The sequence below is a fragment of the Diuraphis noxia genome, unplaced genomic scaffold (genome assembly GCF_037042655.1).
Source record: "Diuraphis noxia isolate RWA-SAM2 unplaced genomic scaffold, SU_Dnox_SAM2 contig0003, whole genome shotgun sequence".
Taxonomy (NCBI): Eukaryota; Metazoa; Arthropoda; class Insecta; order Hemiptera; family Aphididae; genus Diuraphis; species Diuraphis noxia.
The window spans coordinates 7281327-7297103 of record NW_028301713.1 but is presented as its reverse complement, the minus strand read 5'-3'; the positions used below and the strand labels follow the sequence as shown (position 1 = coordinate 7297103).

At 34.1% G+C, this 15777-nt stretch overlaps 1 protein-coding gene across 1 annotated transcript in view; it reads right to left on the bottom strand.

The window, feature by feature from the left end:
* The window catches only part of LanB2 (laminin subunit gamma-1), a 61725-nt gene extending 51653 nt beyond the window's left edge, over positions 1-10072 (bottom strand). The window contains exon 1 of the mRNA XM_089224161.1: positions 9420-10072. Coding sequence (XP_089080287.1) covers positions 9420-9590 — 171 coding nt within the window. The 5' untranslated portion in view covers positions 9591-10072. The remainder of the gene's footprint in view (positions 1-9419) is intronic.
* Positions 10073-15777: the final 5705 nt, after the last annotated feature.

The following is a 15777-nucleotide window of genomic DNA, read 5'->3' as shown; positions in this document are numbered from 1 at the left end:
TATTATGTTATTCGATGGTTTTGTTATAATAGTTGTACGGCGATCAGGCACTTAGCCACGCAAGTTCTCGTCGAATGTGCGTAATTATTTCGATCGCGATTTGCGGTAAACAGTTGTATAGTAAAGTTTATTAGGTCGTTAAAAAATTCCTTCGGGAATCGCGGCATTGCGTCGTGTGTTATTTATCTGAATAATATCTGCTCAAGGGACCCGCGCATTATATTATGATATTCGACAAGGTCGAAACTGCGAATCCTTTAAAAATATATACACATCGTACCCGGGCACCACAAATATTATTTTTGGCCCTGGTACAGTGGTACAGAACAGAATCCGGGCCCATCTCAGTTAATAACAATTAATCTTGGAACACTTTGCTAATATATGTTATTGAAGTAATGATTCGCATGATCGCCGAGCCCCTCGAAAGTCCGGGACTAGTCCTTCTGACCCCCCCCCCCCCACCATTGCGGGGCTCTGATCGTAGCTACAACGCACTTATATAGTCCGTCAACCCAACGTTTCTCAACCGTTTTAACGTCGTGACAGCACACAAAATAAATGATCAATAAATATCAGTAACCTCACTATACCACCTCCCCACCCTCGCATTTAAATAAAAACGAATTTAAGCTTTTTATCTGTTGTGCTAGTTAAACAATATACCATGTCATTAACTACCATCATCATTAACGAAACAAATAACTGTATAGAAAACGAGATAACATTGCAGCAAATAATGCATAATGCAAATATAACGTTGTTTTTTCAACATCAAATATTATATTGTTTTTGACCGATCCCTCGTCTAGGGATTAGCCGGCATAATAATATTGTGTTTTCGCTCATCACGAATATTGACCTTTCTCGACTGCGGGTCACACTTGCAGGGCGCATAATATGTGCCAATATTATATTGTATTGTTGTATAGGTGCAGCATTGTGTTGAAAGCCGTGAAAAATATGCGTATTAATAATGGCGGACAAGAGAGAAAAATCCGACGGAATGTCGCAATAAGAATATATTGTAGTGAGACACTATAATTCACATATTTTTCAGCGAGTATCGGTAAATTATAATATAATAATATACTGCAGTAGGCGAAGGCCATCCGAAGTTTTTAATATCGGTGTGGCTGTGAATAATTGCCGGATTCTGGTCTGGATTTATATAATATTATTATTATTATTATACTGATATACTCGCGGCTACCGGAATTGAACACGACGTGTCGTTTCGGTTTTATGTATAATATTATGTATACCTACACTCCTCTGCAGAACATGTCGTTATTATATCTGCGCTCACAATGCTTACAAGATAATAATATAGCGTCGTAACGAGTATAATATACTGTTGTCATGTACTATAGAAACTAGACAGTAGACCCAACTTCAGACAACAGAGATTCAGCTTCCGTCGTATCCAGCTGAAGAAAACCACCGACGGGTGTCCACAGTCGTATATATATATAATCCAAAATCTATCTATGTGCAGTGTGTGTGTGTCTCTCTCACACAAACACATACATACACTAGTTTCTTTCAATATATGTTATTATGCATAAAAATGACGATTGTAAATAAAAGATAAACACTAATTTTCTCGAAAACTGTTGATTAATGTTTTCAGAAATATTGTTTTTTACGTTTTTATTCTGTTTTTTTTTTTTACTTTTTGAATGACCCTATAGACAGTCGTTGAATTGAAGGATGATGCAGAGAGACTGAGCTACTCTTCATTTTTATTCAAATTATAGCGTACCCCTTTATTATATTCATCAAGTAATAGGGTTACTATTAAATTAATTTACTTAATTATACAACTTCATCTAGAGCCCACCTTTATTTTTTTTTCAATTCAACCACTGACTATAGGTAGCAAATTAATTTATATTTATAGTATTTGAAATTTAGAAAATTAGAGGAGTGGCATACCTACAGTGGCACTTCAAAACATGGGATATCTACAAAATGTTGGTTCACAGCTGCAGCTCCAGCTGTATAATAGTATCTATACTATAAATACTTGCAGTAAGTAAGTAAGTTGTAACTATATAATTAACTACTCGCTTTTTATAATAATGATTTTTGAGAAATTAGTGTTTACTTTTAAAAAGAATCATCTTGTTCATAATATATGAATATAATATACATTATACACGGTCTGACACATGTATTTGAGATTAAACAAAGTGAAGAGAGGCACAATCAAATTTTTTTTCTTCTCCACGCCACTCAATTATCGAAACCTTTCCGTTTATTTGTAATATTCATTTTTTAATTTTATTAATACACATTCCACCCATATCTAATACTCGACCTTAATACACCAAATGTCTTAACTGCAATGTCCTGGCGGCCGAAAATTAACGCACCAAATATCAGAACGAAATGTACAAAATGTCAAGACGTATATTTTAACAATCGAAAATGGAACAAAGAAAAATATAAAATATGTAATGTTATTTTATGCTGAGTTGATGTCGTCGAGTTTAGTATTAAAAACCAACAAAGGCTAGCCAAAATCGTGAATTTCTATCGTCATCAGATTTACTCGACCGTTACAACAATGCACACTGCGTACTGCAGTTTACTTAGCTATTATGGTAATTCGAGAAATTATAAATGGCAATCATATGATGTGTTGAATACTGAATAAACAATAAAATATATAATATAAACATTGATTTGTTTGGGTGGCATGGAATAATCTTGCGCGACATAATATTATTTCACTAAAAACGCATTTTAGTCACGTTTATATGACTACAAAATAAATTATTTTTTCGAAGTCTATTGATGTTTATTATTGTATTGTACGGCATCGTTCTAAGATTTTAAGGAAAATAATTTCAATCAGGTTTCGCGGTCGTATTTCAAGATGCAGCATAATGTTAAGTATTGAATTTTATCAAAATTCAAAGACGAAAACCCAGTCAGTTGTAACATTCATTTTTAACAACATTGACGATATTATACAGATAAATATAATTAAACCTGTACACTTGCAAATTATTAAAATAAGTAAAATAATGTAATTCATTAAATAATAATTTAAAATAAAAAAATATTAATTATAAGTAAGATCATATTTCTGTACACAATATAATACATTAAACAGCTTAAGTAAATTGTCGGGAAAATGGAAAGTCAGTATACTGCAGCTTTCTGATGCGTGAAATAATATTATAGTTATAATGAAATATGATTAATGCGATGAGCCTTAAATTAATTCGTCGCGATCGGTTGATCTCGGCTAAAAAGAATTTTTAATTTCAATATTATCAATGGCAGTTAGAATTATACGTGAACGCATTATCCAATCATATTATTATATATTATGAGGTATGACTATATGTTTTGTTCTTTTTTAGTTATTAATTTATTATATTATTTTTTGTTGCGCGATGAAATGAATAGCGATCATATATTTTTTTTTTAGCGACTCCCATCACTTTTTCTATTCCTTTTTTTTTTAAAATTTCAATTGCATGTAAATTATATCGTTATAATATTTAAATAGCACATAAATGATCGTCAAGAGGCGGATCCGAGTAGTATATTTCCCTGGGCCGAGGAATTTTAGAATTTAAATTTGAATATTTACTGTTGCTACACGCTAATGTATTTTTTATTATAAACAACTGTGCAGCTTTGTTCATTCAAAAACAACTAATTTTCTGAAATCAATTACTAATAATTATCTCTCTGGGACTCGTCACTTGAATAACATTAAAGTGGTAAAGTAAAATTCATGGATTAAATTTAACTGAAAAACGTACACAAACATTATAATGTTACCATTGACGCAACGTATGCGATAGTTTTATAATAAACTTTAATATATATATGTGTGTGTGTGTGTGTATTTTATTTCGACACGTAAAGACACGTCGTCCAAATTACTGCATGTTTATTATTTCTAATCTATAAAGAAAACTACATAATATACCTAATGATTGGTATATACCATGACCGCACACGATGTCACGGAAAACGCACCGGTGCGGTGCAAGATCAAAGGGTCCGATCGTTTCAGAATATGATAACGATATGACAAGACGAATAGATTTCCAGAAATGGATTTTTATTATATTTTATAAGAGAAAAAAAATGTAACGACGATAACCAAAACGTGAAGTGTTGTACACTGTATACGGTAGGTATACATTATCGTATAGTAATATCTATAATAATGCTCGTACGAGTATAAAATAAAAATATCTGTGTGTGTTCGGTGTGTGTGTGTGTAAAATCTATGGTCGAAGTCAGCATTATAATGTATTGTATGTGAGGGGAAGAAGGTGGGGGACACATTATTTTGTGTCGTCACATTTCTTTAGGTTCTTTCCAAATTTTGTAAAAAAAAAAAACACTCCGCCGGGACTATCCTACATTATTATATTATTATTATATTTATATACAAACCAAGCGCACGTGTTGGTAGCCGTCACATAATATAATATAAAATATATTATTAAAGTAGGCATATTCTACTATTAAATATTCTTCTCACGTTCCGAGATACGTTAAAACGAGATTTAAACGAATCTCATCCATTTCGAATCGAAACGGTTTCGATTCGATTATTATTTTTATCACAAAAACAACCGGAAACCGATGGCCTAGCTGGGCTCGGGTAATCGACCGACCGACCAAACGGTCCATGGATGCTACAATACCATCTAAAACGAGACGATTATTTTTTTTATCGTTACCGTCAAAACTCAAAAGTATCGAAATGTTTTGACAAATTCTCAGCTGCACTTTTTCCGTTTGTCCCCGGATAGCGGTATATACCAGATATTACCAATACCTCAGAAAATACGGACAAAAAACGACGTCTGACACGTAAAATATAATTCGTCTTCGCGGGCTGTCGCTACGTATAATACTTATATAAGTAATATCAAACGTAAACGGTTTGCCGCGCTATTAATCACCGTCGTCGTCGTCTTTTTACGGTCCGCTTACACGTAGATTCGTAGATATCATTTTAATAATTATTTTCATACACCTTTACTATTTACACTAAAACTTTCCTTCTGTCGTCATACATCGCTTACCAGGGGTGACCACTATAATCTTAATTTCGGGAACCGCGATTTTATGAAGCTATTTTGAAGTGAGCCACATTGCAGTTAATAATAAGGTACGTATATGTTTATAAATGAAACACATTTTTAATTTTACAACAAATTAAGTGAATGTTCATTCATTTTTTACTGCACTACACGGAGCATTATTTTTCAGGTAGGTATACAAATCAAGAAATGGGATTTTCGAGAAGTGCTTTTTATATTAAACGACCTAGTTTTACTCTAAGCTTGCAGGTGTCATCGTGTCAAGAGCCACACGAGACTCATCACTCGGGAGCCGCATGCCTCATCGTTGTGGCCTGCACCACTGGTATATACCATTGTTTATATAGGTACTGTGGCTGGTTATAGTTTCTGCAATTATTCACCACTGCAGCGGTTACCACGTGCGACCATCACGGCGGCCAACGAGTTCGGTATTGAAATATTTCGTAGTTATAATAATATCATGCTCGGGAAAAGGGTCCCACATGAACATGGCGGCTACTGTTTATAAAATTAGACTAGAAACTATCCTCAAGCCGAAACAGATGTCCCGAAACTATACGCCACGCCGACGCCGCCGCAAGTTATTATATATATCACAAGATACCATACGAACCTTGATAATATTGTAAAACATGTTATAATATCCCTCTCGGTTATTTTATAATATACAGGGTGATTTACCAGGCACGCTCATCCCCCTTTTTTTCTTTAATAATGCTGCAGTTATTCAAAATCTGATTTTTAGAATCTTTAAAAACATACTCGAAGAACATAATATTTTCAAATTCTTTAGATTTTTTTGTACCAACTCAAGGTGAGTCCTGTGGCGATACAAACTTTTGTTTTTCCAAATGAGAACCCCAATTTTTTACTCTAAACTATTTAGAATTTTGATGTATAGGGAAATCAAAATTCTAATTTATTGCTTTTGAGTTATTTAACTCCTTTATCCTTTATCCAATAGTTATTGGATCTAAGGATAAAAGGTCTATGGTGGATTAGAAAATATTAATCTCACAACATAAATAATTAATTGTAAAAACGACCTAAGTATCATAAATACTAGTTCAAATAGTACCTACGTGTAATATTTTATACTTTTGTAAAACGATTTTTAAGGACTATTGTATCCTTAGTACAAATGATTTAATAACTAAAAAAATGCTCATTCAAACTTTTAATTCGGCGCGTCAATATTTTTTAATAAAATTACCTACTAAATAATTTACAGTAAAAAAAAGAGGGGGGTCTCATTTGAAAAACAGAAGTTTGTATCGCCATTGCTGCAGGACGCTCCTAAATAGTACAACAAATCCAATGAAAATATAGTCTTTGAGTGTATTTGAAAATTTCAAAGATTAGAATTTGAATAAATTCATGCAAGAAGTGTGCATGACGAAAACATAAACTGACCGCGGGAAAACGATGGTTTGAAACAAAAACGATCATCGCCTGTACATTTTCACTTTTATAGATATTATGGTTCCTATACTATGAGTATTTACTATTTAGGTTTATAATATCATCATAATACAGATAAAATAAACGAACTTCAACAGATTAATGAGTCTCAGATGGTCCGTCGTACCATTATAATATGAACTGCAGCGTTATAATACTATTATAGTCAACAATCTTGTTTCTGTTTTAAATTTTCCCTGGTTTATATATTTTTTCAAGTTAATTTTTTACTCGATATGTAAATTCAAAGATTATTGGATAGATAATAATTAACAACGATGGGTTTTGGGTTTAGGGTACCTACCAATGTAGGCATCGTTTAAAATATTACATTAAACTTCAATAAATTTTTAATTGAGTAATGAAATAATATTGAATCCAGGTATGTTTTGATCACGACGTAAATACGTAACCTAAGTAGCGACGTGTGTAGGTTAAGTGGGTATAGTACAGAATATTATATTACATTATTGTAGACAATTTAGGTACTACGCGCGTTTGATAAAATCTCATATAATATGTGTATGTGTACGTGTTGATCACAAAATAATTTGGACAAACTCGAGTTGGGTCCCGGTATACTTTATGCAGTACATTAGTTGGGTCCCGGCATATTTTTTGAGGAACATGAGTTGAGTCCCGGTATATTTTATGCAAAGGTGGGCAAGTTAATGGAAATAATTAACTAAAATTAATTAAAATTAATGTTAAGATATAAAATAAAATAAACTTAACTCAGTAAAAAGTTGTATTAATTTTTTTTTCGAGTCATAATATTCATAAGTCATAAATAGAACGAGTATTTTGGTTTGTATAAACATTTACCAAGTTAATCTTATTATTATAGTACATACTACATTATTACTATTTACTTGAAAGTTATAGGCCACATCTATGCAATAATGATAATAATTATTAAAACGCCTTATTAAAATAATATACAATATATTCAGTGCTGGTGGAAGGCGTGTGGGACCGGCACTGATAATATTACCGCGGACCCAATTCGAGTATTATCAAATAATATACCGCGGACCCAACTCGTGTTTTTTTTTAAGGGATCAAATATCTCAGGACCCAACTCGCGTTTTCCCAATAATTTTTGCATGTTTCAATATTAGTATTATTTTTTAAATCCAATTCATATAATATAATATCGAGTATTACTAGTATTATACTGGATTCGAATTTGTTTATTGATTGATCGGACGAAATAAAATTACTGACAAAGGTAACTATTATATTTAGAGCATATATTATAATATATAGATAAGGCAAGAATGTTGCATAATGTAAATTACCTACAAAATACAAAATCGCTTAAATGCAACTCACGCGAAATATATTCTGTACAACTAATGTTAATATGGCCGATGTATTGCTCTTTTCTCAGAAATCTATCAACTGATATTTTAAGCTAACCACGACCATTAATTGATAACAAATCGTAAGGTAATGCCACGTAATATATGATACAAATTAAAAACAAGGCAATTCACTTCACTGATGTAAAATTATTAATGAGCAATTCTTATTCATAATAAGTCTTATTGTCTATAATAATACGACACTTTTAAATCAGACAGTACCTAATGAGTAAATATATTATCAGACATACTCCTCAATTACAAAATCATATTGGAAGTATTGTGAAGCTCAAATATTACAGCAATTTTGAATTATATTCTCCTTTATGATTCAACCCGACGCCCTTGAGCCATGCTTATAATATGCTCGCTGAAATCCAATGTTCGCCTTAACCATAACACCATCACTGGACCCAAATGGAAAAAAATGTTTTTTTTCTTTTCAATTCTCCGACTATTCCTTAGACTGTAGACAATACATTCCTTCGCCTCGGGCCGAGGTTCGTTTTCTATGGAATTCGTGATCGAAAGAAAAAAGGTCGAGCAACAAAAGATTTTGAAAACCGACAGGGCTACTCTATATGCAAACATTGGTATTACCGCATAATAGAACAGAATAGTGATGACGATGTTATAGTTTTCATTGTAAGAATATGTGCAAAACCGAATAGATATTTACTGAGTGAGGTACTATGGGTACTCGAACTTGGTAATTGGTAAGGTATAATGGTCTTTAAAAAAAAATAATAATAATAATAATCGACAATAATAAAACCGCGAATGGCGTCCAAGCTGCAATCAGTTGTATAAATTTATAATTTATACACTTGAATGTCTACGATGATGGCCGCGTCTATTAAATCATCGAAATCGTTTAAATTTCAAGATGTCTAAAATGTGATTCGATTTTCCCAATAAAAAACCTGTAATATTTCGATAAAATGTTTGTATGAAAACAAAAAAAGAACTCAAAAATATCGTTTACGGGTTCATTGTTTTTGGCACCGTCGTTATCATTTAGTTTTTCGTTTTACATGTTGAACCGTAATATTATTGTGTATAATATAATTATGTTATGCCTAATATTATGTACTTTGTGCAGTATATAACTTAATATATCATTGATAACCATCAGCATAAAAGGGTTGGTCTTGGACGACGACGACGACATGCGTTACCATAATATTCCTTTCCGTCAGTCGACCGGCATGTTATTTACAAAAAAAAAACTCAAATCTATACCTACGACGAGTAGTGTTCAAATTACGAAGTGTTTTTTTTTCTCTTCTGCGCGAGGGTTACTACACATACCTAAGTATTATACCATATAAAGGTACACGAGATACACATGGGGGTCGCGTGATTCGACGTTCTACATTATGATTACATCATGTAATCGGTGCGTAATCTCAATAATAATAATAATAATAATACGATATCTGACGGGTCGGACTCTCGGATGAGGGAGAGGAAAAAAAATGCGCAGGGTGCGTAGACTTACCTGTGGTTTGTTGTGTTCGTCGTAACACAGATTGCCGCCCGTGTTGTAGATCGGTTCGACGGGGATGGTCACGTCGGGCACGGCGTAGACCACGGCGGCGACGGTCAGCTGCAGCAGCAGCCACAGCGGCGACGACATCCGCATCGTATTGTAGTTGTTCAGTAATTGCATTTCCGGCAAACCGGCGAAACGCGCTGCAGACGTGCGTGTGCGGCGAAACGAGGATACGCGGGGTCGTCACAAAAACCGCATTATTTTTCCAAAACTCGGACGGATCCTTGGCTGTGTGTCGCGGCGCGGGACGGCGAGCGTGATGTGTGAGCTATATAGTGCCCGCGTGTGTGTTGCAGTGCGAGTGCGTGATGCTGTGATCTCAAAGGGTCCACCACCACCGCGACATGTGGCGGCCAAATGTGCTGCGCGGCGAGTATACGATATATATATTTATATATTGTAATGTGGCGCGTTTGGTACAGATCGGAGACCGGAGAGAAGGAACAGACGAGAGAGAAATATTAAATGTATATTTATATAAATAGAGTGAGAGAGAGAGACGGAGAGACGGAAACGAAGAAGACGACGACGGCGAGACGCACGTGAACACCGAGACCACCGAACGCACACTACGCACGTTTTCTATCGGTCGCTCTACGGGATGCTGTCTGATGACTGTCGAGTGGTGTAGCACGCAGCTCTCCTATCAGCCGGACCGCCGCCGCCGCCGCCCACTCCACCGCAGCCGCCGTCACCCTGTCCACGATATCGTTCTCTTTCGCTCCGATTTTTACGCTCGTCGTTTATTATTATTATTATTATTACGATTTTATAATAAACTCGTATTCGTCCACTGACCATCGCCGTTATTATATTATACGACAGTGCATATTGTAATATTATGTGTAATTAAGTCACCGCCCTTTTTTTTTTTTTTTGTCAATAATTATTTTAACACCGCCCTTATTACAATATAATATGTATACATGTAATATTATAATAAAAATAATATCTTAAATCATCCTCTTTTAATATCATATTATAGGTAGGTACCTACTACAGCCGCATCATCATTCCCGTCGCCGCGACAATGTGCAGTCTTTATTGTATAATTTATTATTTTATTATATAGTGCGAGCACACCGCCCTATTATTGACATAATATAAGCGTTCGAATTTGCGTGGGAATTCATATTCGTTGGTAGTTAAATTGTATAATGTACTAAACGCCTTTTGTGTGTCAGTTTTTTTTTTATCGACAAATATAGCGAAAAACAAGAACAGCTGTATCGTATATTTTGAGCCATAAACACTATTTTATAGAAAACGGTTTATTAATTTATTATAAAATTTTTATTACAATTTTATTCGTTCGTCCACTAGAATCTATCGCTATTATTATAGTTATAGCATTATCTATGATACGATTACGCACACAGGTACCTATTCTGAATAATTCAATCGTCATCGTTTACAATATCATTTATCGTAAAAAAAATTCCAGCTATATACACTATAAGTATTTATATTTATTATTCTATAGTTTAACGATATATATTTTATTATAATAATAAGCCATATTTATATATATATATATATATATATATATATATATATATATATATATATATATATATATATAATATGTAGTCAACTATATAATAATACATGTATACAATTAAATGCCCGAGGAGGAGTATAATGTCGTGAGGGGAGAGAGAGGGACGGTGCAAATTTGAACGTCTATATAATTAAACAATATAAATAATATATTATTATTTTACAATGTTAATTATCGTTCATTATGTACGATATACATAAATATTAAATACATAATAAAAAAAAATATTATATAGGTATATATATATATATATATATATGTGTGTGTTTATGCGTACCTTTAAGGATGTTAAAGGAAGTGGCAAAATCGTTCAAAAACAATGAATAAATATTTTAAATCTTCGTTTCTTAACCTTTTTAGTGTCGAGACCCTCAAAATGGCTTTAAAATATGGCCAAACACTTCGCGACCATCACCCTATCTATATTATAAGCACATATTTGAACAATGAAAATATCATATAATCATTTAACGTCAACCAAGTAACCAAATTAAATATACAATTTCGAATATCAATGCGTGTATAGTAATTTAAACTTGCAACAGTTAAACAGATCAAGCAACTTTTAAATGTATTAAACAAATCCACTATTTATTTATTTTATAATGTTAAAACATTTTTTTTTTTTTTTGTTAAGTAATCCTTATTTTAAGTATTTTTTTTTTTCGTTCAATAGAAAATTTTAAATAAAAAGGACCATCTGTAAGTCGAAGTTTTATTATTTTTGACCTGCATGACCCCCAGTTTGAGAAACCCTGTTCTAAATAACTGTATATTACCTAGGGCAACACAATCCTAAGTGTATAGTTACAACAGTCAGCTCCATTCAGAGGCGGATAGGCAAAAAAAAATTTACCGGGAAAATATTTATGGGGCGGCATTAATTTATACCTACTATATATGGTATACAATCAGGGATACCAAAACTTTTTTTCCAATGAAACCTAAAAACAATTACACAGATATTAGATATAGATGAAAGATGAATAATATAAAATAATTCAATAACTAAGTTTTTGAAAGCTTAAAAATTTATTTTGATTATACATGTTATAGGTATTTCAAACAGAATACAAATTTGCTTAGACGCTAAGTAAAAATTAATTGAAGGTCCTAAATGTAAAAAGCCCTATGGATTCCATCTTGGAAAAATTTACACCACTGCATATTGGAAGGGGGTGCCGGTAGGCGGTAATACGGGGGCGCATCGGGAAAGTCCCGGTATCCCGGTGTGCCTATCCGCCCCTGGCTCCATTTATAGACGCGCGCCCAATAATTTTATAATTATTCCTATCCGAATAATGATTAATTTTATGCAAATAATTTCAAAACCCGAGCTAAACGTCTATACTTTACATTTTTTATTGCGGTGATTGCAGTGATTGTCTTGACGTATCCTTCCGTCGTTGTAATTAATGCATATACGATATAATATCAATAACATGCCTCATAATCGCATGAGAATACATTCTTATCATTCGTCGCAGCTATTGCTAAATATTTTTCGTTGACATTTCAACACCGCGTGTTGCGACCGACAGACAATTTTACACTAAGATCGCGAGTATATTCATCAACCATATTATATAACCAGACGTTATTGTTGTTACTGCAATCGAGGTGTTGTTCGATTCGTTAAAGGGTATATTATACGGTAATAACAATGTAGGTGCTATCATTCCCTAAGGTCTTGGAGCGTATTATTATTATTAATGTTATTGTTTTTTTTTTTTTTTATGACTTTGCGACAATATTATTAAAATCACCCTCGTCTGACCACCATAGCCGCTTCGACCATCAAGATGTCATGATGCAGTTCGTCGTTTTTACTATTTTGATTTCATTCGCTTTCTAATATTGTATAGATATAATAATATATTACAAGTACACTCCAAAAAAATTCTAAACGCCATATTAAATTATTCCGGTAAACGGGTATCTATATTCTATATATATAATAGTTTTTTAACACTATAAACGACGAGACCTTATAATTATTATATTACATCTCGGCCGATATAATTAAGTTATTATACCACGATTAGTACAACATAATATATTTTTATTATTATTATTATTACGCATAATAAGTCGTATATAAGTATATCATCGTATATCATCACCAAAAGACGCCGATTTTCATTAACCGTCCGACAGAGGCGAATCGCTGCACGAAAAGTGTCAGCGGACAAATTAAATCAAATTATAACTACCATAATATCATTCCAAAACGTGAACGCACACCAAACTGCGTTGACGAAAACGAACGATAATTATTTTGAGACCGAAATCGACAACGCATATTTCAACCGCATACAATAATAATCATACACAAATAAATAACTACGGTCTGCAGTCTGTCTCGCGTAGAAAACGGACATTCCCAATGAAACCATCATTGGCACTGACAGGAATAAAGAGTCTATAATATATTTTATACGATATCGAATAACTATAAGAAATCGGCACTCACCTGTACAAAAGCGGAGTACGTGTGGGTTTCTCATACGCCGCCAGAGAAAAGTTATTGTCGGAAAAGGTCTTTGCCGCCGAGGAGAATATTAATCTTCTTGTCGGATGCGTAAAGAAACCTTTTGATCAGTCCGCCTGCTTCTCTCAGCGCCGTGTCCGTTTCGTCCCTTCAATTCTATTGATTTTATTACGCTGAACAATCGGTGTGCTGAATTATTTCGATTCGAGAATTTTGAGTATAATAATTGCTTTCCGTCGCCTAGTACTTCTACAACATAGCAGACCATAGGCTGCAGCTGCGAATCATGATTAGAACACATTTTGCAGACATGCAATTATATTGTACGGTGTATAATACGATTAATTTTATGAATTCAATATTTTGATTGTCTTCCGAACTACACCTGGAAGATGGTAATGGCACGATTTTAGCATTTGCATCAGCTGTTATCGATGTATGATTATTGACTGCAGGAGTCATATTTATATTTAACTATCCCCCCTACCCGTTTTATATATAAATTACTCTACCGCCATTCTATTCTGTTTTTGCGTTATTACGGTCTGTTGATGCTCGATGAACATAAAATAATATTTTAATTTATAACTGTACCTACTGTCATTATAATAATAATACATTTGTCTAACAAATGCAAAACATAGCAAATTTACGTTTAGCAGATCACGTTTAATTCCGTTAGTTTAAAAATTAGAGTAAATTGACCTATTATGGAACTTGGTGGCAAGAACATTAGCTTTGTTTGTATGTAGGTTTTTTTACAATAACTTGGTTTTTAAGTGAGTTATGAGCATTTTTAATTTACGCTTTTTTATATACACATAACTTGCTACAAAATTGAAAAAAAAAACCCAGATAATGTTCTTAACATCAAGTTTCACGATTAGATACGCACTTGTAAGACGGAAACAACAAAATATATGGCGTCCTCTTAAACAGATATTATGACTTGTCGCTATGGTTTCACGTCGATTGCTCAGACCTGTTGCCGACGAGTGATCCGAAATTATAATATAATATGATGGGAATGGGCACCCATCTATTCAAGTCAAACTGCAATATTTACAACCCACTGCGTATATGATGCGTGTATACGGTGTTCTGTTTTAAGAGAAACGACGCAGTGTAAAACAATCGTCGTCGTGCCCGTGATATATTATTAACGACATTATTGCGTAATGCATCGTACTTAGACGAGTCTCTCGCGTGAAATAATGATTTTCGTTTTGTTTCGCAGGCGACCGTCCTCGGTGCGGCGCGACGTTCGCCACGAATTTTGTGTGCGGGGGGGAAGTCGTTTTCGGTTGTCCACCAAAGTGATCAATGGCACACCTACCTACGCACGTTTACCTGACCACACAATAATATGTAATAATATACAAGAGAGAAGGAGAGAGAGAGAGTGAGTGAGCACACTCGTCTCGTAAATCGGCGTGATGGTCGTGAGGGGGAGGGGGGAGACTCGGACGCCACTATACATCCCATTCATACCGGCGCGGTCGACGAGATCCGCAGCGAAGTGCTCTCCCATTCACCGAGCGCGTGGGTTTTTAGGACTGTTTATCGAGTTGGAAACTGTATCGGATTATTATTAAAAATTACACACCTGTTGCTATCGGTCTCTTTCGCCCCTTCCACGGTTTCACCGAATACGCGTTGTTATCTCTTTATCATCATCGCCGCGCATTGAAGAAGTTTTCACATCCTATCTCCAATAATAATAATTTAATAATACACATAGGTTACTACGCGTCCGTGGCGCGCGCTTTTCGGAAAATAATTATTATTCTCGTTGGTGCCCACAACAACTGCCTCCTAAAAACGTTGAGAGAGCGTTACATAACAATAATTATATTTTTACCTTTTACACAGATATCGAGTTATACGCGACTCGTCGACACAATAAATACTACAAAACGCTAGTCGTCTTCCGGAAAACCTGTTTGCGCGCATTTATCACGTCAAAAAGTTAAGACCAACTAGGTAGGTATATGGTTTTATACTATTTTACCGAAATCTAAAGTGGTACGTACACGAGTAGGTACAATCCGACGTCGCACAACATCAGATTCGGATTCGTCTTTCCCTTTCTAGATGCGCCACCGTATAATATTGTTGTAACCGAAAATAATAATATTGTACAGTTTTACAATGTCGACGTGACCTCACGCCGAAAAATATATCATTTTACTCGCCGTGTATATAATATTATACAGTGTCATCATAGCGTGGATCGCCTTGAAAACCAAAAT